Raw genomic sequence first — 27,655 nt, 5'->3', positions numbered from 1 at the left:
CTGGAATTTCATCTGTTTCATTATTCTGCTGTGTAACATTAAATGCAAATCTCTGAGGAGGTTGACCTTTCATTTTTCTCTCTGATTTCCTGACATTATCTATTTCCATTTCTTTTTCACTCTCAATTTTACTCGGACCAGCACCACTAGTACTAGGCATTTCTGTATCATGTGTTGTTATGTCTTCACCTCTCAGTCTTTTAACAGTACGTTTGCCACCATGAATTAAATCTGTTAATGCAGTTTTTAATGGAATTTGCTGCCCGAAAGGAACATCCGCAGCTTCCTGTTTGCTTTCACTCTCTAAGATCACTGTTTGACTGTCTCTCCAAGGTTTATCTATCACTTTTATGTTTCTGCTTAACACTACTTGTTGTTTCTCAGGCAACCAAACTCTGTAATATGAATTCTGAAATCCCAAAATGCGTCCTGCCTGCGCTCTTGACTGTTTTGCAACATGTACCCAGCATTTTGCCCCAAAACGTTCTATGTGTTTCACCCTGGGTTTTCTTCCAGTCAGTTTCTCATAGGGAGACATGCCTATTGTTCTGTGCATTAGGCGGTTCTGAATATAAACAGTGTACAGAATACATTCACCCCAATAAGATTGATTCATATCAGCATCTGCTAGCATTGCTCTCAATGAATCCTGCAATGACCGGTTCCTCCTCTCTGCCGTTCCGTTGGAGGATGGGCTGAAGGGAGCAGTTAGACTTTGAATTATCCCCTTCTTTTCCAAATATGTTTGAAATGAATTACTGGTAAATTCACCACCTCTATCTGATCTGATGTTTTTGATAACAACCCCATGTTGTGTTTCTGTTCTCTGTATGAATGCCTTTAATTTCTCTTCTGCATCACTTTTCTTTTTCAATAAGAACACATGTGTAAATCTGGAGAAATCATCCACAATCACTAAATAAAACCTTGCTCCACCTTTTGAGCACTGAAAAGGTCCAGCTAAATCCACATGTATTAGCTGATAGGGTTCTGTAGTCGTGCTTTCACAGCTCTTATTTACCGGATTTACAGTCATTTTTGTTTTATAGCATACCTCACACTCATCCACATGCTCACAGTGTGTTAACTTCAAATCTTGACTATATTTTGGGGTGTTTTGTATCTTTTGGAAATGGGCGTGTGCCAGCTTTCTGTGCCATTCATGGACACAATTATCATGTTTCTCTTTATTTACTGCTACCCAAGCACACATGTCTTTATCAAGCTTGCACTCAACCATAAACATATTGTTCTGTAATTTCCCTTGCATGCATATTTCACCATCTTTTCTCACAAAACTTCTATCCCCTTCAAATGTAACTTTGCAACCTATTTGAGCCAATTTTCTCACTGATAGATTGTTATATTTTAAACCAGAAATCAATAATACATCTGTTAAAATCCCCAAATTACCCATCTTCAGCGTTCCTCTCGCAGTCGCGTCCTGAGTCGATCCGTCAGCCAGATAAAGCTTCTCCTGCGTCGGCTTTGAAGTGTAAAATAAACTAGAGTCTGTGATTAGGCAATTAGACGCTCTACTGTCAAGAAGCCATTTAGAGTTAATCAGTTTATTGCTCTCCTTAGAAACAAAGTTCACGCTTGCTCTCTGACTTTCAAAGTTTCTGTTATTCCTCTTCTTTAAACAATGTCTCTGTATATGCCCACGTGATCCACAAAAATAACATGTTTTAGTCTCTTGCTTGCTTCTTTGATTTTGGTGTTGTACAGACACAGTCTCAGCCTCTTTTAAATCCATTTTCTTGTTCTCTTGTCTCCTACACCACTCTTGTTGAAGTTTCTGTTCCACAAAGTCCAAAGTTAGATTCCCGTCAGGTTGACTTTCCAGACCAGAGACCAGCACGTCCCATTTTTGATCCAATGAAGATAACAGGAGATAAACCATCTGCAAGTCATTATGATGAACGCCTCGATCTTGTAGCTCTGCATTTAATCTACGAAATTCAGCCAAATGCTCTTCCATAGTCACATCATCTGTAAAACGCATCTGATATAGCTTCCGTGCTAAACACAGCCTGCTTCCCGCAGTTTGCTGTACATGCGCGGCTCTTAACTTCTCCCACATCTGATTAGCCGTCGGCTCATTACTCACCAGCAACAGTTGTGAAGCTGATAGCCCCAGAGTAATAAAAGCCTTCGCTTTCTCGTCTTTCTTCAGCCACGCTGCTGAAGGAGCTGCCGGAGGGGTTTTTTCCACGACATCATTCAAATCCTCTTTAATCAGAACTGCTCTCATTCTCCATTTCCAGCTGGAGTAATTTACAGCATTCAGCCTCTCCATCGGCATCCCGGATAATAGATTTACAGCCATGTTGCCCACTCTTACTTGCCTCTCACTTGCGCTTTGTTTCTCTCTGCAACAACGCCACTTCACCGGCTCTCGAACCCGCTACCACGCCTGATAAGCTGGGCCCATAACCCCTGTTGGCACGTGCGTGTGTAGGTAAGACGTGGTTTGAATCCAAAAGCCGTTTAGAACAGGAATAAGACAGGCCAGGCAAGTTTCATGTAAGAGTCTTTACTAGGCAAAGACATTAGAGACATCTTTCTCCATTGACATTTCTTCCCCCACTCTGAGTTCCTGCCAGTTCCCACCTTATCACACTCTCAGCCAGCCACACTGACCTTGATTGTCTGGAACTCTGTTCTCACAGCTTAACCCTTCTGCTTCAGGTTTCTCTCTCTCTGCTAAAAACCTTGTCTGTGAGTCTCACAACCTGCGTCACTGACCAACAGGTATCACCACCCACAACGATTCTGTGGAGGAGTCTGCCTCTTTTGGGGTTTCGAGCTTGCTGGATTCATTGCCTTTTTTCATGTATACAGCGACTCCGCCACCAATACGTCCTTCCCTGTCCTTCCGATATAGTTTATATCCAGGGATAACCGTATCCCACTGGTTTTCTCCATTCCACCAGGTCTCGTTATGCTCACCTCCGTTAAGCGACCTTCCAGGGCTACATGTATTTTCCTGTGTATATGTTCCCTTGTTTTATGACCCCCAAAGTGTCAAACCATCCCTTCTCCCCGACCCTTATCTTAGAACATATTGCTCAGGAAGAAAACCAAGAGTTAAATTTAAACTACTACAAGATGCCAAAGAAAGAGGAGGACTGGGATTACCAAATCTGAGACTTTATTTTGCTGCCTGCTGTTTAGTCTGGATAAAGGAATGGATTTTATTGAGGAATAAAAGACTATTGGATTTGGAGGGCCATAATTTGAAGTGGGGATGGCATGGATATTTATGGTATGACAAAGTAAAAGTAAATGTAGACTTTAACAATCATTTTATAAGACGTCCTCTGTTGAAAATATGGAATAGATATAAACCAAGGTTTTATTCGAAAATACCATTATGTGTCTCAAGTCAAGAAGCGTTTTATAGAAGAGAAATGGCTGGAAAAGAGAAATGGTTAACTTATCAAGAACTATTAGAAAATGTACATGGAGAATATACAATGAAAGAGAGAGAACAACTGACAAAGGAAGGATATAGTTTTCAATGGTTTGCCTATTTACAATTGTTAGAAAGATATAAAATGGACAAGAAAATGTATGGGTTTGAAATAAGTAAATCTGATTTTGAAATAGGATTGTGTACAAATGATGAAAATATAATTGCGAAAATGTATAAACTCTTATTGAAAATGGATATGGAGGAAGAACAAGTAAAAGAGTGTATGGTAAAGTGGGCAAAAATTTTTGGTCATAACATACAAATGGATCAATGGGAAAATATGTGGAAAAAAGGTTTGAAATTTACACTATGCTATAATCTTAAAGAAAATTTTTATAAAATGATGTACCGTTGGTACATGACTCCAGAAAAGTTGTCAAAAATGTATAGTAATGTTTCTAATGTTTGTTGGAAATGTAAACAACAAGAAGGATCATTTTATCATATGTGGTGGTTATGTAAAAAGGCAAAATCATTTTGGGCACAGATAGGTAGGAAGATGCAAAAAATTATAAAGATAAATATTCAGTCAAAACCAGAATTTTTTTTATTGGGTTTTATGGATAAACAAATAGAAAAGAAATACGGAAGAATAATATTATATATGATTACGGCAGCAAGATTATTATATGCACAAAAGTGGAAAATGGAATCAATACCAACAATGGAAGAATGGCTATTGAAATTAATGGATTTAGTAGAAATGGACAAATTGACATGTTTACTTAGAGAAAAATCGACAGATACATTTCTTAAGGAATGGAAGCCTCTTTTAGACTTTTTGTTGAAAGATCAAAATAAAATAATGATACTGGGATTTGACGATTAATTAAGACTGCCTACGGAGAAAAGGGACTCTGTATGTATACATTAAGGGACAGGTTTGATGTATATTATATACTTATAGCTGATCTGCAACAAATCAGAAGTCAACTATTTTATTTTCATTTTTTGTTGATGTATTGTTATGTTTTTTTGACTTTGTTTTGTTTGTTTTTGGAAAAATTTGAATAAAAATTATTATAAAAAAAAGAAGAACATATTGCTCATGGGTCTGGATTTCAAAGGAAGGACATCCTGACATCTGATATGTAGCAAGTGATATGTGGCCTGGGTCTGTTATTTGTCTCACATGTTATGTTACATTCTGTTTATTGACGTTTATTGATGTTTTGCTTATAGAAACTATATATTGGCACTATATATTGGTTACAAATAAACTATATATTGGTTACAAATAAACGGGGTCTTCATTCTTGCCAGGCTGCTGTGCCTGTGTTGAGACTGAGACCACCTTTGGATCAAAAAGTTGTTGTGTCTTTACTTGGTACCTGGCCGAAAGCCCAGCAGTCAAACAGGTTTTCCTCAGCTCGCACTTCCACCCGGGAATTGAGGTGAGCGGCACACCGCTTTGGCGGGTGCTAAAAATAGCCTCAACACTACTGTTTACAGTTTTATTGTGCACATCTTTCATGATATCTTTGTAAGCCGCCCTGAGTGCTCTATTATAGGGTAGAAGGGCAGGATAGAAATGTTTTAAATAAATAAATAGTGATAAGGAAGCAACTATCCAGCACTATTTCCAAGTATAAACCCATTGGGATGATTGGTGCAGTTTCCATAGTGGGTGGCGTGACAGCAAAAAAAGGTGAGGAATGGAGAAGAATTTTCATACCGTCATTTAACTCTGTTGTAGAAACTGAAGGAGGGAGAGTGGCATCTCTTGATAACTGCACCGTTAAGATCCAAGAGAACAAAGCCATTTTCAAAAACTCATGTCCATTAAGGCTAATGCAAGTAATATACCTTAGACAAAGTGAGCAGCGGGAGCTGTGACTGTGTTCCCTGTACAGACAGTGCAAGAGATGATGGCCACATCCTGTACGAACGTCTGCCAAAATGACGTGGATATTAATGGTCTGCAATACGTGTATGATTTATTGGTACCTTGCAAAAGGTGAAGATGGAATTTTGCATTCTTGGGAATGTTAAATGAATAATATTAAAATGCATCCTGCAGATGAGGAAGGATAAAAAGTGTTTTGTTTGTTTTGTTTTAATTCTCTGATATGATATGTGTTGTGTTCAAAAACACAATAAAAACTATAAATTTAAAAAGGTGCTCTTGTGAAGTTTTCCCCGTTCTCTCAATTGATTTCCATCCATTAAACAATATAGTTTTGGGCTGGTTGCTTGGTTTGTTACTTTGGTGGGGGTAATGTGGAGCAGGAAGAAAAATTTCACAGGATCCAAGGGCAATTATGGCTTTAGAGGCCACCTCTCTGCCCTTGTAGAATGGTGACAGTTACAACATTGTGAGGCTTAATTAGGCAATGAATGATGATCAATGAAGTGTAAAGATGAATGTAATGAATTTAGGGCTTTCAAAACATTAATGGCTGGGCCAGGGAAGTGATTAATGCCTCTTTGTGAGAGGGAGTGGTTTCGGGGCCCCTGAAAGAGGTGATAGTGAGACCACTCCTGAAGAAATCTTCCCTGGACCCGGAAAATCTTAATAATATAGGCCGGTGGCAAATGTTCCATTCCTGGGCAAGGTCCTGGAAAGAGTGGTTGCAGGCCAGCTCCAGTCACACTTGGATGAGACCGATTATCTGGATCTATTTCAGTTGGGTTTCAGACCTGGTTTTGGCACGGAAACAGCCTTGGTTGCGCTGTATGATGACCTTTGTCAGGAGAAGGACAGGGCTAGTGTGACACTGTTGATTCTCCTTGATCTCTCAGCGGCTTTCAACACCATCGACCATGGTATCCTTCTGGGATGACTGGCTGAGTTGGGAGTGGGAGGGACTGCATTGCAGTGGGTCTGCTCCTACTTGGTGGGTCGGCTGCAGAAGGTGGTGCTTGGGGAACCCTGTTGGCCCTATGGATTCTCCAGTATGGGGGTTCCACAGGGGTCAGTTCTGTCCCCCATGCTGTTCAACATCTACATGAAACCATTGGGTGTGGTCATCTGGAGTTTTGGAATGCATTGTCATCAGTACGCTGATGACATGCAGCTCTATTTCTCCTTTTCATCTTCTTCAGGTGAGTCTGTCAATGTGCTGAACCAGTGCCTGGCTGCGACAATGGACTGGATGAGGGCTAATAAACTGAGGCTCAGTCCAGACAAGACAGATCCTGTTAGTGGGTGGTTCTTCTGACCAGATGGTGGATGTCTAACCTGTTCTGGATGGGGTTGCACTCCCCCTGAAGGAGCATGTTCATAGTCTGGGAGTTCTCCTAAAACCATCTCTGTCACTTGAGGCTCAGGTAGCCTCGGTGCCATGGAGTGCCTTCTATCAACTTCTGTTGGTGGCCCAGCTATTCCCCTATCTGGACAGGGCTAGTCTGGCTTCAGTTGTCCACATGCTGGTAATCTCCATATTAGATTACCGCAATGTGCTCTACGTGGGGCTGCCTTTGAAGACGGTTCGGAAACTGCAGCTTGTGCAAAATGCAGCGGCCAGATTGGTAACGGGGACCAGATGGTTTGAACATATAAAACCGATTCTGGCCCACTTGCATTGGCTGCCTGTATGTTTCTGAGCTCGATTCAAGGTGCTGGTTTTAACCTATAAAGCCTTACACGGCTTGGGACCAGAATATCTGATGAAATGCCTCTCGATATGAACCCACCTGTACACTACGCTCAACATCAAAGGTCCTCCTCCGGGTGCCTACTTAGCGGGAAGCTCGTAGGATGGCAACGGGAAAGGGCCTTTTCAGTGGTGGCCCCCAAATTATGGAATAATCTCCTCGATGAAGTTTGCCTGGTGCCAACATTGTTATCTTTTTGGCGCCAGATCGAGGCTTTCCTTTTCTCCCATGCATTCTAACAGCATGTGTTGAGCTCTGACCCCAGGTCTTTTCCCTGGTTTATCTGTGCTTCATGGTTTTAAACTTTGTATGATTTTTAAAATTATATATTTGTTTTTAATGTTCAATGTTTAAGTTTTGTAAACCACCCAGAGAGCTTTGGCTATGGAGCAGTATATAAATATAAATATGATAATGTTAATCCTACAGTATGATTCTCAACTTTTTCCTTGTCCACTTGGGCTGTGATGAATTATGTAAGCTCTTGCCTAGAAATAAGGAGAACACAGTAAATTTGTGAGACCTCAAGATGCCACAGGGCTCTTTCTTGCTAAACGACGTATTTTCTGTATTTTGCACTGAGCACACAAGATGTAATTATTTTTTCCTTCTGCAATGTCCACTTGACTGAAATAAACAAGGATGGATGCACCCCCCATGCCTACTTAATTTGGGGGTTCTTTCCTCGCAAAGTCCTGCAGAAAAAGATCCCTTATACCCCCCCTCTTTGTCTCTCTCTCTGTCTCTCTGTCTCTCTCTTATGAGGTTGATGAAGGAGAAGTTGACAAGACAGGCTCACACCCAGCATGCGCAGGCATGATTGTGAGTATGTGTGGCACCCACACACTGGTGCAAAGCCTCTGCCCGATGGCCGACAAGCACACACTTCTTTCCTAGCAACGTTTATTGGATAAGTTAAAAAAGAGGGGAAGGGGAGCAAATTCATTCATCGTAGAACTTGGGGATCTCATCTCCCACAACAACTTCCTCCTTGACGCCGTCTTTGGTGATGGTGACCAGGTAAATGACTCCTCCGCTGGAACCATCCCGGACCATGGCGAGGGCAATTGCTGGAATGAGAAGGGGAGAAGGAAAGGAAGGGGTTAAAATCAGCTGCCGTTGAGCAGAGAAAACACTATAAGGAAGATTATTTTCTTTGCAAGAAGCCATGTGTATAGCTATAAAAATCCTGGCCCATTTCAAGGAAATACCATTATTTTCTCCAAAGACTTAACAATAATACCACATTCTCCAAACTGCATCATTTCCACACTCCTGCTCTTCTTTGGTTAAAATTATCCCCCCAAACAGGCCACAGCCCATCTAGACACCCAATTGCTACGCCTTGAGGGAAAGTTAAAATTAGGACATTTAGATCACCTCCAGACTGTCAGTATTTTGTGGGAAGGCTTTAAGCCCATAACAGAAATTCAGGTGTGTTTAATTAAAGTGGGTTAAACTGCCCTGTCACCTTAGGGCAGCCTTTCCCAACTAGTGGGCCACCAGATGTTGTTGGACCACAATTCCCATCTTTCCTGACCATTGGCAATGCTGGCTGAGGCTGATGGGAGTTGTGGTCCAACAACACCTGGTGGCCCACTAGTTGGGAAAGGCTGCCCTAGGGCAATATCACCTAAAAGACCAGCCTTTTTGTGGTTAGGAAAATGACAAGAAAATGCATGGAAAAGTATGGGATGAATGAATGGGCAGACATGTCAACACCACAGAAGCAAATCAGAACGAATGCAGGGCAGATGCTCCTCGTATAAGGGTAGGAACACACACACTGTTCTGCCACCCCTCTCTTCTGAAAATGGGGGCACATTATGCTAGTCAAACCCCGCCCCTTTTTACTGGAAAACCTGGTGGGATCCGCTTGACGGAATTTTTTTTTTAAATCAGCTTCAAAGAGATTTCACAACTGATTGGCAGATCAACCAAGTGTGTTCACAGCCTAACCCACAAATAGACCAGAATGAATGCTCAATAAAGGCCAGATACAATCTAAGCTCCACATCAATGTTGTGCATGCAAATCAGAAAGAATGCTCAATATACAGCTTATCCACAAACATCGTTTCCAAGCCATTTCTCCCTTTCGAACCAACTGATTCTTATTCAAAATATCTGCTTCCAGAAAGGCTTTTTAACAGTCAATCTTTGCTTCAACTCTTCACCCACCCCAAAAGAGTTGACTCAAAGTCTATTTCACACCACCTCTGTTCTACAATGGACACAACAAGACAGCTACCATTTTTTGTGAACTGGCGACATTCCTCCCGGCTCATTCCACATTTGTAGGCGGAGTCGACATAACCATAAATGTAGGTGCTCCCGGATCCTCCAGTGGCAAAGGGCTGCCGGGTGAGCATCCCCCCCAGAGTCCCGTACACCTGTTGGGATGGAAGGTAGCAAAGAATTGGGGAGGGGGAGGCTATTTTAATCCGGGTTAAATTTATTTATTTATTTGTTGCTTACTACAAAAAGTTCTGTCTCAAGCGATTTGGTTTTTAAAAGCGTCTAATATAAGATTTAAAATACATCAGAGATTAAAAAACAACACATTATTAACTAAAAGGGCTCATCCAACAATAATATAAAAAGGGCACACAAGTGCAAACTCGGCTGAAGAGCAACAATGGAATGATGTATTGTAATAGCCAAGCTATATCCTTCATGGAACGTTAGGGGGATCTATTCTTATTATCAAGCCAGGTAAAAGTCTCTGTTCAAGGGGAACAATCCAGATCAGTGAACCGGACAAAAAACTCTTTACAGTCTCCTTGGCTTGCCCTACTCTAAGAAGTGTGTCCAGTTTTACCCTGCATTTTAAAAACCAGTTTTAAACTGTTTTAACTATTCATGGTTTCAAGAAGGAATTGAGGAGAAATTCAATTTAGTTTGCATTTAAGGGCAAATCTACCTAATTTGCACTTACAAGAACCAAACTGTAACTATCCCCCAAAATTTGCACTTCTCTGAATTTTGCAAATGCCAAGTACTGTTTACAGAAATGCATATACAAGGGGAAAGTGTGCATAAAAATTAATATACTACTACTATATAATAAAATTTATATCCCACCCTTCCTCCCAGAAGGAGCCCAGGGTGGCAAAGTGAAAGCATACTAGTAAAATGCATTTGTGAAAACAACATGCAAAAATGCATTATATTGGGGAAAATTGCTTTGCAAAAATGTGTATATTGGGCAAAACTGCATACACATGTGAGAAATTTGCCCAAACATTTTTATGAGGACTTTAAAAAGAAAATCCACAAACTGATGTGGAAACATTTTAAACTTGGACAAATGAGAAAGAGAGTGAATCTGAAATTGACAGATTGGCCCATCCGTAGTTCCTAGTCTAGCAATCCTGGAAGTGAAAGTTCACTGAAGAAGCTGTAGAACTGGTAATAGAGACATCTCCCTGGCCATCTAAAAGGAAGGAAGTCATTTCTTGCCTGCAAAAGTTCATGTCACAATAAACAGTACATATTGATCTTTAAGAGATCAGCCTTTGTAGGCTTTGCTGCAACAGGCACAGTGCAGTTAACTTTTCTGGAATCTAGCTTTCCCACAATTCTTTGGGAGAAGTTACGACTGTCAAATCCATCCCTTTCTAACCTGGTGCCCTCCAGAGATCTTGGACTACAGAAACCCTCCCTGGCCCTTGCGATGCCCCTGTATTTATAACTGTAAATATGGTAAGTGCAGGTTTAATAAAGGATATATGGTAAGCAGATTGAGTGAGAGGGGCTAGTACATGGGCTAGAACTGGAGAATGCTGAATGATGATTGGCTGAGTGTTTGAATGGTGAGGGGTATAAATGAGAGGATGACAGAGGAGGGGAGGTTGAAGAGAGGAGTTGAGAGAGTTGAGTTGTGTTCGGTTGGTTCTGAGGATTGGAGGGTGGATTGGATTAGGCGGGTAGCGAGGCAGGTTATTGACAACTAGAAACATAAAGAGTAATGCATTTTATGAAACCACGTGCTTGTTGACTATACTTTTAAGTAATCTTGTATTCCCTGTGTATATAAATAAATATTTCTTGGTTTACCAAAACGCCTGATCCTTGGCTGGGTTTACACAGACCAGAAGGGGGGGCAGGGCATATACCAAGGTTGGGAAACAGTATCAATGGTGGCAGCGGTGAAGAGATAGAGTAACATCATCAGGTTTCCAGAGCAACCCAGGGCTGTTTGCTTTATTGACACAAAGATACAGGGGGGTTGAGGCACCCAGACACAAAGTAGCAACAAGCCAGGAGGAGACGAAGGCACAGTCTCAAGGCTATATTGTTTACAGGGAGTGTCTGGTGGTGCTGCCTAGCAGGGGGATCTTGAGAGATCTGTGCTAGAGCTGTGAGAGAACGGTTTTGAGAGCAGGACCCTGAGGTGGGACCGTGACGAGGCGGGACCCACAGGTAGGGGCCTCACAGCCCTCCCCACGCCTCATTCCCTACATTTACCTGCCCCCCTCTCTTGGGGTCCCATCCTGCCACCATGAGGTGAGCTGAGAGCTCCTCCTTGTACTTGTAGCTGATGTTTTTCACCACGGTGGCTGCAGCCAGGACCAGCGGAGGCTCCTCCATGTTCAAGCTGCCAGGGAGACAAACATTAAGCCTTCTGAAATTCTGGTGCAGGGCAGCAAAAGAAGTGAAATTAAAAAAAAAAAATACAAGTGGGACCTATAACAAAACTGCTGCAGTGTTCAGGGTTCTAGATAGCCAGACAGGCAGCCATGCCCTTTTTTCACAGTACTCCATTTCTTCCTCCCTCTCACCTGGTTTTCCATTTTCCCTGGCAACAGTCAGCATTCCATGACCATGCTTAGTCCTCACTGGGCTGTTTTGGGGTCTCTCCCTCCTTTACTTCCCCCCTTAAATGTTTTTTATGCATCTGCAAACCTTGGGGTTGTTCCCAAGCCTTGTGGGCCTGCATTGTGCCATTTTCACTACATTATAGCATAAGAAGCAGAATCCTACGGAACTGGGATACCTTCTCCCACTTTAAAATACACACTGGATCTGCATAGGCCTCTTTCATGTGTATATCCTAAAGGGGAACAGAGTGTGTGTGTTGTTTTGTTTTAAAGCACAGATGAACACTCCATGTTTGATGAAGGTATGAGAGTATCCAAATTCAAAAGAACAGACCAGTGGATTCCAAACATTTTTACCCCACGGACCACTTAAAAATTGCTAAGGGTCTTGGCGGAGCACTTAACGATTTTTCTGCCTGTTGTAGCAATTGTAATGTGTGGTGCGGCATCCTGTAGGATTTTTAGTTGTGTTTGTATCACTTATTTTATTTCTTATATTTCTGCCTAAATAAACATGGAAAGAGAGCCAGTGTGGTGTAGTGGTTAAGGTGTTGGACTACGACCTGGGAGACCAGGGTTCGAATCCCCACACTGCCATGAAGCTCACTGGGTGACCTTGAGCCAGTCACTGCCTCTCAGCCTCAGAGGAAGGCAATGGTAAACCCCCTCTGAATACCGCTTACCATGAAATCCCTATTCATAGGGTCGCCATAAGTCAGAATTGACTTGAAGGCAGTCCATTTCCGTTTTCAAAAATGGAAGCATCACACTGCAGTTCACAGTGCTTCCGACAGGTGGCACTGCAAACTGTGGCATGAATGCTTCCCCCCACCTGCACGCTGCTCGCATCCCCCTGCCTTGGCAAGGTGGCAGTGGCAGCCTGGCTGAGGGGGAGCGGCTAGCTGGCCAGTGCGTAGCAAGAGTGTGACCAAGGGAGGTGGCGCTGGGCAGGAGGCCAGTGGGCAGCTGTGCTGTGCTATTTGTCTGGGGTGGCGGCAGTGGGGGAACAGGCAAAGTAAATGCGTTGGCGAGGGGAGTGCAGGTGCCTGGGGGTAGTGGGGAGAGTTTGAGTCGGGGGTTGGGGGGGTTGGCGAGCGGAGCAAACGGGGGAGCAGAGCCCCCTAGTATTATATGTTATTGTATTACAATTTGAATTCTATAGAAGATAAGATATTAAAGAAGCAACACAAATGCAACGAAAAATCAATATGAATATTTAACATGAAGGATGTGCCTTCTCCCATCTTCCACCACAAATTCACAGACGGGCTGCGGATCACCTGAATGAAACTGGTGGACCACTGGTGGTCCCTGGACCACAGTTTGAGAACCACCGGAATAGAGTGAGCGTTGGCCCTCAGCCACAGAGACGAGACTGACGTGGGTTTACAATCCCCACGTCACATCATACCTTTCAAGCACTCTTATACCACTTTAACAGTCATGCGGAATCCTGGAAACGGTGCTGGGAATTGTAGGTCTATGAGATCAGCTCCCTTAACAAAAGACAGCTTTCAGGATCCTTTGGGGCAAGCCATGAAGTTCCTTCATCCTAGCTCCCTGTTCTCAGGATCTCTTAACACGGCCTTTCTCTCTGTGCTCTCACTGGGATGATGTATCAGGGTCTGCCTAATGGTGGTGGATGGGTCCAGAGTCAGTGGGTGGGACACCTCCTCCTTTTCTCTCTCTCTGCCAGTCCTCTCATGCCAGGCTAGATGGACAAATTATTTGACTTCATATAAGGCGGCAGTGGGCACCCTAAGGCCCAGGAGCCAAATGTAGCCCTCCAGGCCTCTCTATATGGCCCTGGGAACTCTCCACAGACCACACCCTCTTTCCCCGGCCACGCCCCTCACAGCCCTGCTTCACACACTTCTTGAGTGTTTTTGCATGGCCGGAATGTGTCTCTGAACTCTGATGATGCCTCTTGCTTCCTGGATGAAGGATAAAGAGGGGTGTCTGCAGTTCCTCAGGCACAGTAGGCTCCTCACCACCACCAGTGCTGGGCCTTGTCACCACCTCTGGATCTGGTCACCTGCCGCCGTCAGGCCTGGGCATCTAAGTGTGTGTAAAGACTAGCCTGCAGCTGGACAAAGGTCAAATTTATGTTCATTGCTCCACCCACTTTGGCCTCTGGCCCCGCCCACCACTGTCATGTGGCCCCTGAATGGTTGCTTAGAAAGGAATGTGGCCCTCAGGGTGAAACAGGTCCCTCACCCCTGACATGAGGCTCTTTCCTATGTTCCTAACCTAAGCGTGTTCCCTCTGAGGAAAGTCTTGCCGAATCCAATGAGACTTTCTCTCTAAGTGTGGTTAGGGTGGCAGCCTTTATTGTTGTTATTATTTTATTATTTATTTATTTATTTATACCCCACCTTATGGCCAAAAGGCCCTCAAGGTGGCTTACAAAAAAACACAAATGCAGGAATACATCCATAAAATAATACAATTTACAAAATTAAATAACATTATTAAAAAACAGCAATTACACACAAGAAAGTTAACAAATGGCTGCTAATGTGCCGCACAATCCTGTATATTTCTACTTAAAAAAATCCCATCGATTTCAACGAGGCTTACTGTTAGCTACACCATGTTGACTCTCAATTCATTTCCTGTTTAAAAAAGGGGAAGGACACGTTTTAGACACTGGAGCCAAGACTAAAGGGCTCACTTAAAAGAAAAAAAGCAAACGTAATTTTTGGCTCTGGTATGTTAATAAAAAAAATTAACAAAGGAATGAAACAGACTATACTGGCAGTGTGGTTTCCTTTGAACCATGAATACTAAGTCTGTGGTTCCTAAAATAAAAGTGATCTAAACTCTTCCTTCAATATTCTCCAAAAACCATTTTACTGAGGTTTTATGTGATAATGAAAGTTATTTTTCATGTAATCAATTAGCTACTTGATTGAAGGCCATTTAACTAGCTACATAAACATTTTTAATTGGTGGGGCGGGGAGGGATCTCTAACAACAGAACTGCATTGGGAGTTCTGCTGTGTTGAGAAATGCAGGATTGTAAGAAATATATGTTGCCTCGGTTTTCCCCTTCTGTAAAATGGGAATAATCGTGATCCGTGCCACAGTGTCACTGTTAAGGTTGAGCTGAGCAAAAATGGAAAAAGGATCTAAGGAGCAGCAAAACATCAGATGTGCTAAGTTGCAAAAGGATTTAAGGATAGCAGAGTGGAATAGGGGGCAGTGGAGTGTTCAGTGGCAACAGAGCTGCAGGCAAACTGAGGCTAGGTTGGATTTGGGTTGGGAGGAGACACCGCCCACATTCACTGGAATGCCACCACGAGAATGTCTTGGCAAGAGATGTGGGAAATTACCATCTCCACCATCAGAACAGGAAGAAATGCCTCGTGCCCTTGACCGTATCTAATCATATCTGCTTAGCTGCAGTCTCCTTTTCCCGGAAATCAGGTGATAAAAGAGAAGCGCCTTTTCCTGCTTTGTTCACTAGAGGGCGCTGCTGCACCAAAAAACTTTACTTGCGTTTGATTTGCAGCGATATTCCCAAACCCAACAGACCTCTTGAGAGTCCCTTCTTGAGGGACCACTTTATGTAGCAATTGTAACATGCTACTGTGATAGATGCTGCATGGTTGTAAATTGTATTGGTATTGCTGCTTTTGTTTCTTATTTTGTATTTTATTGCATTTTATCGTGCATTCCATAGAATAAAATACAATGTAAGAAATAAAATAAGCCATTAAATTACAACATTTTTACAATTAAAAATCAATATGAATATTTAATGCAGACATGCCACGGACCACCTGAATGAAGCCCATGGACCACAGTTTGGAAACCCTTGATTTAGAGAATGTTTTCTCCAGCAAAATTTGTTTTCTCTTCAACCAACTCGTACTCGAAGAGGGGGGGGGAAACACATTTTGTGGGAGAAAACACATCTGAATTAATTTCTGGATGGTTTAAACTTTGATGAGATCTCTGGTGTATGCAGCGATGTAGTTGTCCGTGGTCCCAGGGGGTCGTAGGCCTGTTATTTTGTTGGGGAGCAGGGTCCCAGCCAGGTTCCTATATGTGAGCCAATCAATATGGAAAGGGAGGGTGTTAGCCACTGGAAAGAATCCTTTTCCTTTCATGCTGACTGGAGCCAATCAGGGTGAAAGGAGGCAAGCCAGCCCCTGAGAAGTCTCTTCTCAGTAGCTAACACAAGCCTACAAATGCTATTGGAGGTCGCTGATTCATAGGGTGGCCATAAGTTGTAATCGACTTGAAGGCACATAACACACACACACAAGCTAGCCTCCCCTTTCATGCTGATTGGCTCCTAGGGGCATCTGTTGTGGTGGAGTGTGGACTCCAAGACGACAGGGACAGCAAGGGAGACGAGGGAAGGTGGAAAAGGGGGCGGGGCTGTGAGGGGCTGTCCCTGTCATGAAGGGACCCTGCACTTTTGAATTTGTCACTCCACTAGTGGGTGTGTGGTCCTCCCAGAGAAGAATTGGGAGCAGGAGGGGGAATGTTTGACCTCATGGCTTGCTGCTGTCAGTGGGGCACAGTCTTGGGGCCAGAGCCCTGTGCCCCCAGATGACCCCCCCTAAAGTGGCAGATGACAGGGACAGTGGCAAAGCTGGGTGGGTGCGGGCAGGCCAGAAGACCTACCATATCAGCACAAAGGCTGGTCACTGCAGCCTCCTTTCTTTATTCTTATTTTTAAAAACATTTTGTAGTCAGATAGATACAGACATTTTGAACTTCAAAAATATTTTACTAATATTATTTTTACAACAAAATTATGCTTATTGCCAAGGAAAGGGATTTAGCATCAGGACAACAGAAGCACACTTCATGTTGTCCCTTTAGTTGTGATGGTGCTGTGGGTTTAAAATATGAAACTGTACATGCTCAGAGTATTTCCCCCCCTCTAACACAGGGTTGGAGAACCTTTTTGGGGGTGCCATGGTCTTCATTGCTGCTCACCTCCACAGGCCAACCTTGTCAGGTGGGCGTTACAGAGAAAACCTCTTGGCCTCTTTCTCTTCATGCAGCCTGAGCAAACCAAGCACGGCTTTCCTGCCAAGTTCCCCAAATACACAAACACAGGACTGGTTCTGCCTGGCAGAAATCCCAACCTGGAGAAACCCCAGTGACAACTCTAAGATAACCATTTCCTCAGCACCCAAAAGCTGTGAAAGGGCTACCTGAGAAGGGTGACCTACAAGAGGATGGGCTGTCATGTGACAGCTGTCAATCAAAGACAACCTGGGTAAGAAACCCTTTTTTAAAGGGGGGGCGGTAAAGACACTCCTTTGTCCCTCACGGGCCCTCAGAAGACTGGCCACTGACCTTTGAGGCTGTGGTACTTGTGAGGAAAAGGCCAGAAGCCTGCTTTCTACGTAGCAAGAGTAGGTACGAGGAGCTCATTTGCTCAGACTTATTGTCCAGATTCTGCTTTATCCGATTGTCTGCCTCCTTTCTCTTTTGTTCTCGGATTGGGCTGCGGAGGGGGCACACCTTGCTCCAGCCAAGGAGCAATGAGGAACTCACTTCAAGCAACTGATGGGTACCTGCCCCACGCTTGATATCACTTACGACATCAGGAGTGGGGCAGGCGGGCACGGTTTGGGAGCATCAGCTTCGTGGGCCAAATGGGGACCCCTACTGGGCCAAATATGGCCCTCGGGCTGAAGGTTCCCAACCCTCTGGTCCAGCATGTCAGGAATGTTAGAAGGAGCTCTAAAGCAGGAAAGGGTGGTCCTGGGGAGGAAGAGAAATGATAATTTTGTGCAGCACCACCAAGATAACACGTGTGGCCGTCTAAAGCACACCCACACAAGACCCTTCAATCCAGGGTCTACATCAGGGGTGCGGAACCTTGTTCAGTGCGAGGGCCACATTCCTTTCTGGACACCCCTCCAGGGGCCACATGCCAACAGTGTGCAGGGCAACGGATGCAAATTTTCCCTGTGTACAGTAGGCTACTTTCTAGAGACATTTTTTTGTTATTACATTTATATCCTGCTTTTTCTCCAAGGAGCTCAAGGTGGTGTACAAACATGGTTCTACGCCTCTCTCGATTTTACCTCCACAATACCCCTGTGAGGTGGGTTAGGCTGAGAGGCAGTGACTGGCCCACGGCTGCATGAGGATTCGAACCCTGGTCTCCCAGATCCCAGCCTGACACTCTAACCGCCACCCCACGTTGGCTCACACTCACACTCCCCTCTCTGCACCTCCTTCCAGGAAAGCCAGGGGCTTGATCAGGGTGCAAGGACACACTCCAGCCAGGCAAAAACACTCAAGGAGGGTACGAAGCACAGCCAGTGAGGGGTGTGGCCTGGGTAGAGGGTGTGGCTTGGAAGGGGGTGTGGCCTGTGGAGAGAGATCCAAGGGCCAACGAGAGAAGCCTGGAGGAATGGATTTGGCCCCTGGGCCTCAGATTCCTCACCCCTGGTCTAACTTTACCCAGCTGCACCACTGCTTGCTGTAGCTCATTCCTGTCGTTCCATAATCAATCTGCTAGTCCTGATGGTGCCACAGGACTCTCCGTTGTTTTTGCTGGAAGACTCTCACGGGGCTGCAGCTGCTGTCTGCCCCTCTTGACTGTGGCTTTCTGGAGTGGCACAGCCTGGCCCGCCTCACCTGAGCTGCTCCTAGCCACGGCTCACCTGTGCAGCTCCAGCTGGTAGTGCACCGTATCGGCAATGGCCTGGGCATCAGCCGCCGACCCAGAGAGCGCACAGTAAATCCGGTCATGCAGGCGCGCCAGTTTGTTGAAGACGCAGTTTACCACAGACTGCCTGGAGAGGCAGAGAGAGGGAATGGGCCGTGTCAAAATCAAGAGCATCCCAACTCCAGAAAAGAAGTCCAACAAACCCTTTCCCCAGAAGAAGTCGTAGACACGCTGGTGTACATTTTGGATGTTCATCGTGCGCCACACCATAAGAACGTAAAAGCTCAGCTGCTGGATTGGGCTTGTGGCCCATCTAGTCCACCATCCCTGCTTCTCATAATGGCCAATCAGATTCCTTCGGGAAGCCCACAGGCAGGGCATGAAGGCAAGAGCCCTCCCTCATGGTTACTCAGAAGAACATAAGAAAAGTCTTGATATATGAGGCCAAAAGCCCATCTAATCTAGCATCCTGCTCTCACAATGGCCAACCCGAGGCCCCAATGAGATCTCCACATTTCACAGAGTTCCAGCAACTGTGAGCCTTGAACAATTAAGGCCAACTGGGATTGATAATTGGGCAAGTTACTAGTCCTTTGGAAGGTTTCCACACACACACCCTTTATGTGTTCAAGGAAATAACCTTGTTTGAGCAAAGAGCGACATAGGATAGAGGAAGAAGACTCTTTCTCAGAAAACTAGCTTAAGAAATCTTGCACAATCACAGACGCATTTGATTCCACCCTTTGTTTCCCATCATTGGAGGAAGGAGAGACCTGAGCCATGTGCATCCTCACACACCCTAGACACAGAGACCACTTACCCTGCAGACACTCTGGAGTCAGATCCCACCACAACCCCTCCGTCAAACTCCACAGCCATAATGGTTGTCTGCAGAAGGGGGAAAGAATTGAGAGTCCTGAGCTCTTAGATAGAGGAGAACAAACAGGGAGGGAGACTGGAGGAGGGCCTGACATCAGCCCCAGGACTCCCGGGGCAGCTGGCTGATGTTTGCCTCACCCCTCCGTATTTCCCAACCCAGCAGTGTAGTGGCAAATTCAGAAGTGCAGGGTCCCTTCATGATAGTCAGGCCCTGCCCCACCGCGCCCCTTCAAAGATTATACAATAAAATGAGCTTTCAGTCTCATGTGTTGCATTTCAACTAGATCAATGATTTCAGGTGCCCATACATGGGCAAATAATGTATGCAGATGCTGTAAGAGAAGGAGCTTGCTTTGCTGAGTTTCCCTTCTTGGTTGTCATGCTAAAACTCAGAGTAACTGCATTTGGACAAAACTTGTAAGTTTTAGGAGGAAACTTAAGCACGGAAATTCCTGATCCTAACCTCTGGTGTTGACTGCATCACACGCACTTAAGCATATATATTTGAATTTCACCTTACCATGCAAGACACACATATATACATAATATAATTGAAAGCTGAAGCACTGTCTCTGTCTCTCTCTCTCTCACACACACATGCACATACGTTCTCCCCCTCCCCCCGATTTTGATCGTATTTCCCTCCTCCTCCCCTACTATCTCTGGTTTTGGGCTGGAAGAAAACCACATTTCTTGTGGTTTCTTCTTGCAGCTGGGTTGAGAATTAGATCCTTGTTAGCAAACAAACTGGAAGCCATGCAGCTGACAGAGAGAGTGAGAGGCCCTGCATCAGTCTTCCCTCCCCTCCCCCCTTTTCCACTTCCCCTTGCTTGCTTGCTCTCCCTCATCATCTCCACACTCCTCAGCCTTTCCCATGCACACTTTATCCCACAAAAACAGACATCCCTAGGAGCCAATCAGCGTGAAAGGAGAATGTGTTAGCTTAGCTACTGAGAAGAGACTTCTCAGCGGCTGACTAGCCTCCTTTCACTCTGATTGGCTCCAATCAGCAGGAAAGGACAGGTTAGACATAGGGACCCTGCTGGGACGTTGCTCCTAAAAAATGTAAGGGGTCTAAGATGGTACCTGAGACCCTGAACAACTACACCCCTGCCCATCCCCCTGAACCCACCACTCTAAGCAGTGTCAGGTGGTTAGATCCCTTTAAATTTACCACAATGCACCTGAAATAGCATCACTTGGGGGTATTGTGGGAAATTAAAAGGGTGGCTGCACAGGGCTACTCTAAGAGTGCAGGCCACTATCACTAGGTAAACCTGCCAAGGTCCACTGACAGAGGAGGAGGCCCACTGGGGGACACTTTGCCAAGAACACCCTCAAACCTAGAGCCAACCCTGGTCTGAGGGCAGAATACCCAGTTTCTAATTTATTTAGTATATTTATATTTCATTTTACCTCCAAGGGGCTCAAGATGGAGTACACAGCTCCCCTCTTTCCTCATTTTATCTTCACAACAACCTTGTGGGGTAGGTTAGGCTGAGAGACGGTGACTGATCCCAAGGTCAACCAGTGGGCTTCATGGATGAGTGGAGATTTGAATGCTGGTCTCCCAGGCCCTCGCCAGACACTCTAACCACTACACCACACTTGCTTTTGTAATGAAACTGCATGCATCTCATATATCACACTTATTCATGGGTCTTTTGCCATATTTTCCACCATTGCCCAGGCTCTGTGGAATGTCCTTCCTTCCACCATGCGTGAAGCATCAACCAGCAGTTGCTTCAGACAACTTGTGAAAGACAGATCTTTTTGCCCAGGTTTTCCCTGACCCATAAGATCGGACCCTGATATAAGACTGAAGTCCTGATTGTATCAGTTTGTATAATACAGTGTTAGCTGGTTTTTACATTGTATCTCTGTTTTCGATGATACTGTTTTAATGTTTTTATGTTGCATTTTTTTTGTATACCACTTAGATTAATCCAGCAGTTTTTAAATGCTTTTATATGAAAATCATAGAATCATAGCGTTGGAAGGGGCCTATAAGGCCACTGAGTCCAACCCCCTGCTCAATGCAGGAATCCAAATTAAAGCATACCCGACAGGTGCCTCTTGAATGCCTCCAGTGTTGGAGAGACCACCACCTCCCTAGGGAATTGTTTCCATTGTCATACCGCTCTAAAAGAAAGTTTTTCCTGATGTCCAGTTGAAATCTGGCTTCCTGCAACTTGAGCCCATTATTCTGTGTCCTGCACTCTGGGTCGATCGAGAAGTGATCCCGGTCCTCCTCTGTGTGGCAACTTTTCAAGTACTTGAAGAGTGCTATCATATCTCCCCTCAGTAAATAAAACATAAATATCTGTTCATGAACTTTAAACCATGCAGAAGTGTTCATACTATGCCCGCTGGTGAAGACGTGGCCACCGTGGCACATTAAGTGCCTTTTGCCAGTTCCCGCTGCGGCCTCTCCTGGGCAGAGACAGCCTTGCTACCGTTAGCCACACCCTGGCAACTTCAATTAGATGATTGAATTGTGCACTAAATTAGCTGTTTTGCTTACTTGCTATCCAGCCATTTTATTTTCAGGGTTTTTAAAATTTGTTTGATATTTGCCTGTCGGTTGTAGGGTGTTGGTTTTAAGAGTATAGTCTTGCCTGCTGTTAAGGAAGGATGTGTTTTCAATATAAGTGGGTACGGGAGGGGAACCAGGGGGCTGCCATTCATGTTTTGGAGGGCAGAGGGAGATACGGAGTGGGGAGACAGTTATGTCATCGGGGGAGATGGAAGCGTAATAGGGTGTTGGTTGCTCCCAAACTGTCTCCCCATTCAAATAGTCTGGACAGCTGTGGTGACAGTTCCCCTGGGTTGAAAATGCTGCTTGTGAATGCCAGGTCGGTGAATGGTAAAACAACGGCCATTCAGGATTTGATCCTGGATGAGCACGCTGACCTGGCTTGTATCACGGAGACCTGGTTGGATGAAGCTGGGGGGGTTAATCTCTACCAGCTTTGCCCGCCAGGTTTCTCCATGCAACAGCAGGCGAGACCTGGGGGATGGGGAGGTGGAGTTGCAGTGATCTATCGTGATACCATCTCCCTGACCAGGTGCCCTCTCCCACAGTCTTCAGGGTTCGAATCTGTATATTTGAAGTTTCGTGGCCAGGACAGAATAGGGATTCTGTTGGTGTACCGCCCACCCCACTGCTCAACAGTCTCCCTTCCTGAGCTAGCCGGGTGGTCTTGGGGTTGGTGTTGGAGTCCCCACGGCTTGTGGTATTGGGTGACTTCAACATCCATGCTGAGACCGCTCTGTCGGGAGTGGCTCAGGACTTCATGGCCTCCATGACAACCATAGGTCTGTCCCAAGTGTTATCTGGCCCCACTCATGCCGCTGGCCACACTTTGGACCTTGTTTTCTGTGCGGGTTGGGATGATGGTGATCTTGGTGTGGAGGAACTCTCTGTAGTACCGTTGTCATGGACAGATCACTACCTGGTTGGGATTAGACTCACTGGGACTCAGAACCTCTGCAGGGGTGGGGGACAGATTAGGATGGTCCGCCCCAGGAGACTGATGGATCCGGATGGTTTCCTGATGGCTCTTGGGGATTTTCCTGTCACCTCGGCAGGTGATTCTGTCGAAGCCCTGGTTGTCCTCTGGAATGGGCGGTGGACACGATCGCCCTGGAGCGTCCCCTCTCACGGAGTGAAGCCAAACCAGCTCCTTGGTTTACCAGGGAGCTGGCAGCGATGAAATGAATAAGATGGGGACTAGAGCGACGTTGGCGGAAGACTCGGAATGAGTCTGACCGAACACGGGCTAGAGCCTATTTGAAGGCCTACTCTGTGGCAGTGCGGGTAAAGAATAAACTTTTCTTTTCTGCCACCATTGTGTCTGCTGGGAGCCATCCAGCGGAGCTTTTTCGAGTGGTCAGGGGTCTTTTAAACTCTGGCCCCCAGGAGGGTAATATAGACCACTCAACAGCCCGCTGTCAAGAATTTGCACGGCACTTTGCAGATAAAGTCGCTCAGATTTGCTCCGACTTGGACGCTAAAATTGATACAGTCTCAGGGGATGTAACCTTGGCGCCTTCTTGTCCAATAATAATGGATTCCTTTCAATTTGTACAGCCCGAGGATGTGGACAAGATCCTTGGAGAGGTGAGAGCCACCACATGTTTGCTAGACCCTTGCCCTTCCTGGCTCATTAAGTGTGCCAGAGGGGGACTGGCCGACCGGGTGAGGGGAGTGGTAAATGCCTCTTTACAACAAGGCAGAATTCCAATGTGCCTAAAAGAGGCAGTTGTAAGACCTCTGTTGAAAAAGCCCTCCCTGGATCCCTCTATAATGGGTAACTATCGGCCAGTCTCCAACATTCAATTTCTGGGTAAGGTAATAGAGCGTGTGGTGGCTGCCCAGCTCCAGAAATTCTTGGATGAAATGGATTGTCTTGACCCATTTCAGTCTGGTTTCAGGCCCGGCTACGGGACAGAGACTGCTTTCGTTGCCTTGATGGATGACCTACGCAGAGAGCTGGACAGGGGGAGTGTGTCCCTGTTGGTTCTACTGGACCTCTCAGCGGCTTTCGATACCATTGACCATGGTATCCTTCTGGGCCGCCTTGCCGGGATGGGACTTGGGGGCACTGTGTTGCAGTGGCTTGGCTCCTTCCTGGAGGGACAAACCCAGAAGGTGGTGCTGGGGGATTCCTGTTCGACTCCTTGGCCGTTGACATATGGGGTCCCTCAGGGCTCAGTTTTGTCCCCCATGTTATTTAATATCTACATGAAACCACTGGGTGAGGTTGTCCGGGGGTTTGGGGTTCGGTGTCATCAGTATGCGGATGACACCCAACTCTATTTTTCCTTTCCACCTAAAGCCAAGGAAGCTGTCCTGGTCCTGAACCGGTGCCTGGCATCAGTAATGGACTGGATGAGGGCGAACAAATTGAAATTAAAATCCAGACAAGACAGAGGTGCTCCTGGTTAGTCGAAAGGCAAATCAGGGAATAGGGATTCAGCCTGTGCTGGATGGGGTTACACTCCCCCTGAAGACACAGGTTTGCAGTTTGGGTGTGCTTCTGGACTCAGTTTTGAACATGGAGGCCCAGGTCTCTGCAGTGGCCAGGAGTGCTTTTGCCCTGCTAAGACTGGTGTGCCAGCTGCGCCCGTTCCTGGAGATGCCTGATTTGACTACAGTGATGCATGCCTTAGTTGCATCCCGTTTAGATTACTGTAATGCGCTCTACGTGGGGCTGCCTTTGAAGACTGTTTGGAAACTTAAACTGGTACAAAGAGCTGCAGCCAGAGTGCTAACTGGAGCTGGTTACAGGGACCATACAACCCCCTTGTTGCGACAGCTCCACTGGCTGCCAGTTTGTTTCCAGTCACAATTCAAAGTGCTGGTTTTGACTTATAAAGCTATATACGGCCTAGGTCGAGGCTATTTGTCAGACTGTATCTCCCCATATGAGCCTACCCGGGTGTTGAGATCCTCAGGAGAGGCCCTTCTCTCAGTCCCATCACCTTCTTGAGATAGGGCCTTCTCGGTGGCTGCCCCCAGGTTCTGGAACTCTCTTCCTAGGGAAGCACAAATGGCCCCTTCCTTGCTATCCTTCCGTCAGCAGGCAAAGACTTTTTTATTCCGACAGGCTTTTGGACTAGAAGATGTTTAAGATAGGACCTCATCAGGTCTGTTGTATTGTTCTATGGTCCTATTCTTAATGTTTTAAATTGTCTTAGTATTTTAAGTGTATGTTTCATGGTTTTAATGTTATGAATAGTTTAATTCTATTTTAATTGTATATTTTTGTATGTTTTTTACCTATGTGTAGTTTTTATTTGTAAGCCGCCCTGAGTTCCAGTTTTGGAAAAAGGGCGGGGTAAAAATAAAGAGTAATAATATTAATAATAATAATAATAATAATGAGGGTCTGCCTTAGAAACGTCCCAGAATCTTCAGCTGGTTCGGAATATAGTTGCGGGATACAAACTAGGGCTGGCCCTAGAGAACTGGCTGAGGTCACCAGGTTTGCCGCCTCCCAGTCCCTATTGAGCACAATCCAAAATTCTGGCATTTTATGCTTACCTTTTAAAGTCGCTGTGATTCAAAGATTTATAGGAGTATATTGCATTAGAAATTAAGAGAAAATCCTGCTTAATTTGAATTAAGGCATACAGACCACAGATTCCAGGTGTGTGGGATGTTTTTGGGAGGTGCAGGATTTTAATTGCTCAGCGCACACAGTACCAGTTAGGGTTACCAGGTTCATGGCCTGAGACTGATCCTGTATCTTTAGGAGAAGAGAAAGTCAGCCAAGTGCAGGTGTTCTTGCAACGCTGTAAGGGGAAAAAACCACAAGGTGCAATTCTCCCTTCCCCCTGCAGAACTTTTAAAGATACAGAAGACCTCTGGGAGGCTGGGCCTGGCAACCAAGAGGTCTTCTGTATCTTTAAAAGTTCTGCAGGGGGAAGGGAGAATTCCACCTTGTGGTTTTTCCCATTACAGGGTTGCAAGAACACCTGCACTTGGCTGACTTTCTCTTCTCCTAAAGATACAGGATCAGTCTCAGGCTAAGAACTTGGCAACCCTAGTCCCAGTTATAATGCACTACACTGGCTGGTTCAGATTTACCTCAGTTCCATAGTTTGGGGAGGCTGTGTACATGTGTGTGTGGTCTAGTGGGCCAAGCACTGGAGCTGGAAGGGGCCTGCAGGCCTCGAGCCCCCACCTCCAATATGGACAACTCCTTTAGAGTTGGGAAAACCACACACACACACTCTTTCTCTCAGCCTCAATTTCTCCTCAGTGAAATGGGAATAACAGTGCCTTTTAATATTATGAAAGAAAAACGGGGCGGGGGGCGGGGAGGATGCACTGCCCAGGCCAGGACCAGATGCACACAGGACGGGGGTGCGGGAAAAACCTCATCCAGAAAACGAATTCTGTCTTGCAACAGCTGTGATTTTTTTAAAATTGCAAAATAAGAAGGGCGAGATCCGTGACGGTTCAAAACTTGCTCTCTGCTCGCCCTCCGTCTTGGACCTGAAGCCCCCTCCGCTACTTGGCCCTCCCCCCCACACCTTCTGCGCTGACTTCCATTGCCCTCATCTGCCCGCATATTGGGGGGTTTTTACTATCCCTCCTCCTCTCCCCCCAAAATAAGTGTGGAGGGGGGATGCAACGCCTCCTCTCCCTGGATCCTAGCCAGACCGGCCCCCCGGCCCCCCGGCCCCCCGACCGCACAGAGGGAGACACTCACCCCGGTGCTGATCTTCTGCGACCCCCGGCCGTCCATGGCGGTCCTGATCCGGAGAGAGCGCGGCTGCTTCTGCCGCGGGAACCAGCCGACAACGAAAGTGACAGCCCCCTGAAGCGCCGCTAGTGGCCGCCAGGAGGCGCCCCGTCGACGTGTTAAAATTTAATCCCGGAGAGGTTCCAAGTCCGCCTGTGAATGGGCCGGGGGGTGGGGAGTGGCAGCTGCTAAGGTAGCCGTTGGTGCACCTCGGTCGCGGCAGGGGGCTGCCGGGAGCTTCAGCATCCCAAGCCGCTTCCCCAGCGCTCAAGTTGCAGGTGGACCCTGACGAGCAAGCTTTGCAACGCGGAAGACGTGGCTTGACATTTGATCCATCCCGGCCTCAGCCCCAGAAGCCGTTTCCACTGCCAAGACTCATTTTTGTTTTTTAAAAAATAAAATAAAAAATAAAATAATAATTACCAAGTGAACACACTCAGGCACGTGGAAGAATCAGGATGGCGATAGTGCCTCTGAACAGGTGCAGAGCTCGAGTCTTTCATCGTTCGCAAGTCAAGATTGGCTGCTCCCACAGATCGGGGATGGATGGAAGGGGGGGAACAGAGGCTTAAGTAAGCGCCCCTCCCTCAGCCCAACCCTTTCCTTCTTTTTTGGGAATTAAGCAGCGAGTGGAAAAGAGGCAATGCGAGGGAGCAAGTCCCCAGATGGGACGCAGGATGGTGTGCAGAAAGCAAGGTTTGCACGATGTAAAGCGCTCTCCACATTCACAGCGAGCGAACGAGAGACAGATTCATGCACTGAGCAGAAGGCTGGACTGCATGACCTCTAGGGATCCCTCCAGCTCTGGGATTCCATGAGATACAAAAAACGTGTCTGCATCTGCGGTGGCGTAGCACAAATCCGTGTGACGCTCAGGGGTGCGTAAAAATACACATCTGAAATTCTGTGGGGGGGGAACAGGGTGCATATTTCCTATAAAAAAGGATATGAATCGAGATGTGGAATTAATTTTA

General features: G+C 45.8%; 1 protein-coding gene across 1 annotated transcript in view; it reads right to left on the bottom strand.

Annotated features, from left to right (window-relative positions):
- Positions 1–7,961: 7,961 nt before the first annotated feature.
- Positions 7,962–27,655, bottom strand: part of LOC133381522 (proteasome subunit beta type-9-like) — a 20,426-nt gene continuing 732 nt past the window's right edge. The window contains exons 2-7 of the mRNA XM_061620712.1: positions 26,649–27,614; positions 19,367–19,434; positions 18,542–18,673; positions 11,545–11,674; positions 9,326–9,467; positions 7,962–8,145 (exon numbers count right to left, since the gene is read on the bottom strand). Of these exons, the coding sequence (XP_061476696.1) occupies positions 8,018–8,145; positions 9,326–9,467; positions 11,545–11,674; positions 18,542–18,673; positions 19,367–19,434; positions 26,649–26,684 (636 nt within the window). The 5' untranslated portion in view covers positions 26,685–27,614 and the 3' untranslated portion in view covers positions 7,962–8,017. The remainder of the gene's footprint in view (positions 8,146–9,325; positions 9,468–11,544; positions 11,675–18,541; positions 18,674–19,366; positions 19,435–26,648; positions 27,615–27,655) is intronic.

The sequence above is a fragment of the Rhineura floridana genome, chromosome 3, assembly GCF_030035675.1.
Source record: "Rhineura floridana isolate rRhiFlo1 chromosome 3, rRhiFlo1.hap2, whole genome shotgun sequence".
Taxonomy (NCBI): domain Eukaryota; kingdom Metazoa; phylum Chordata; class Lepidosauria; order Squamata; family Rhineuridae; genus Rhineura; species Rhineura floridana.
The sequence above is the reverse complement of the archived record's forward strand: the minus strand, read 5'-3'. Positions and strand labels throughout refer to the sequence as shown.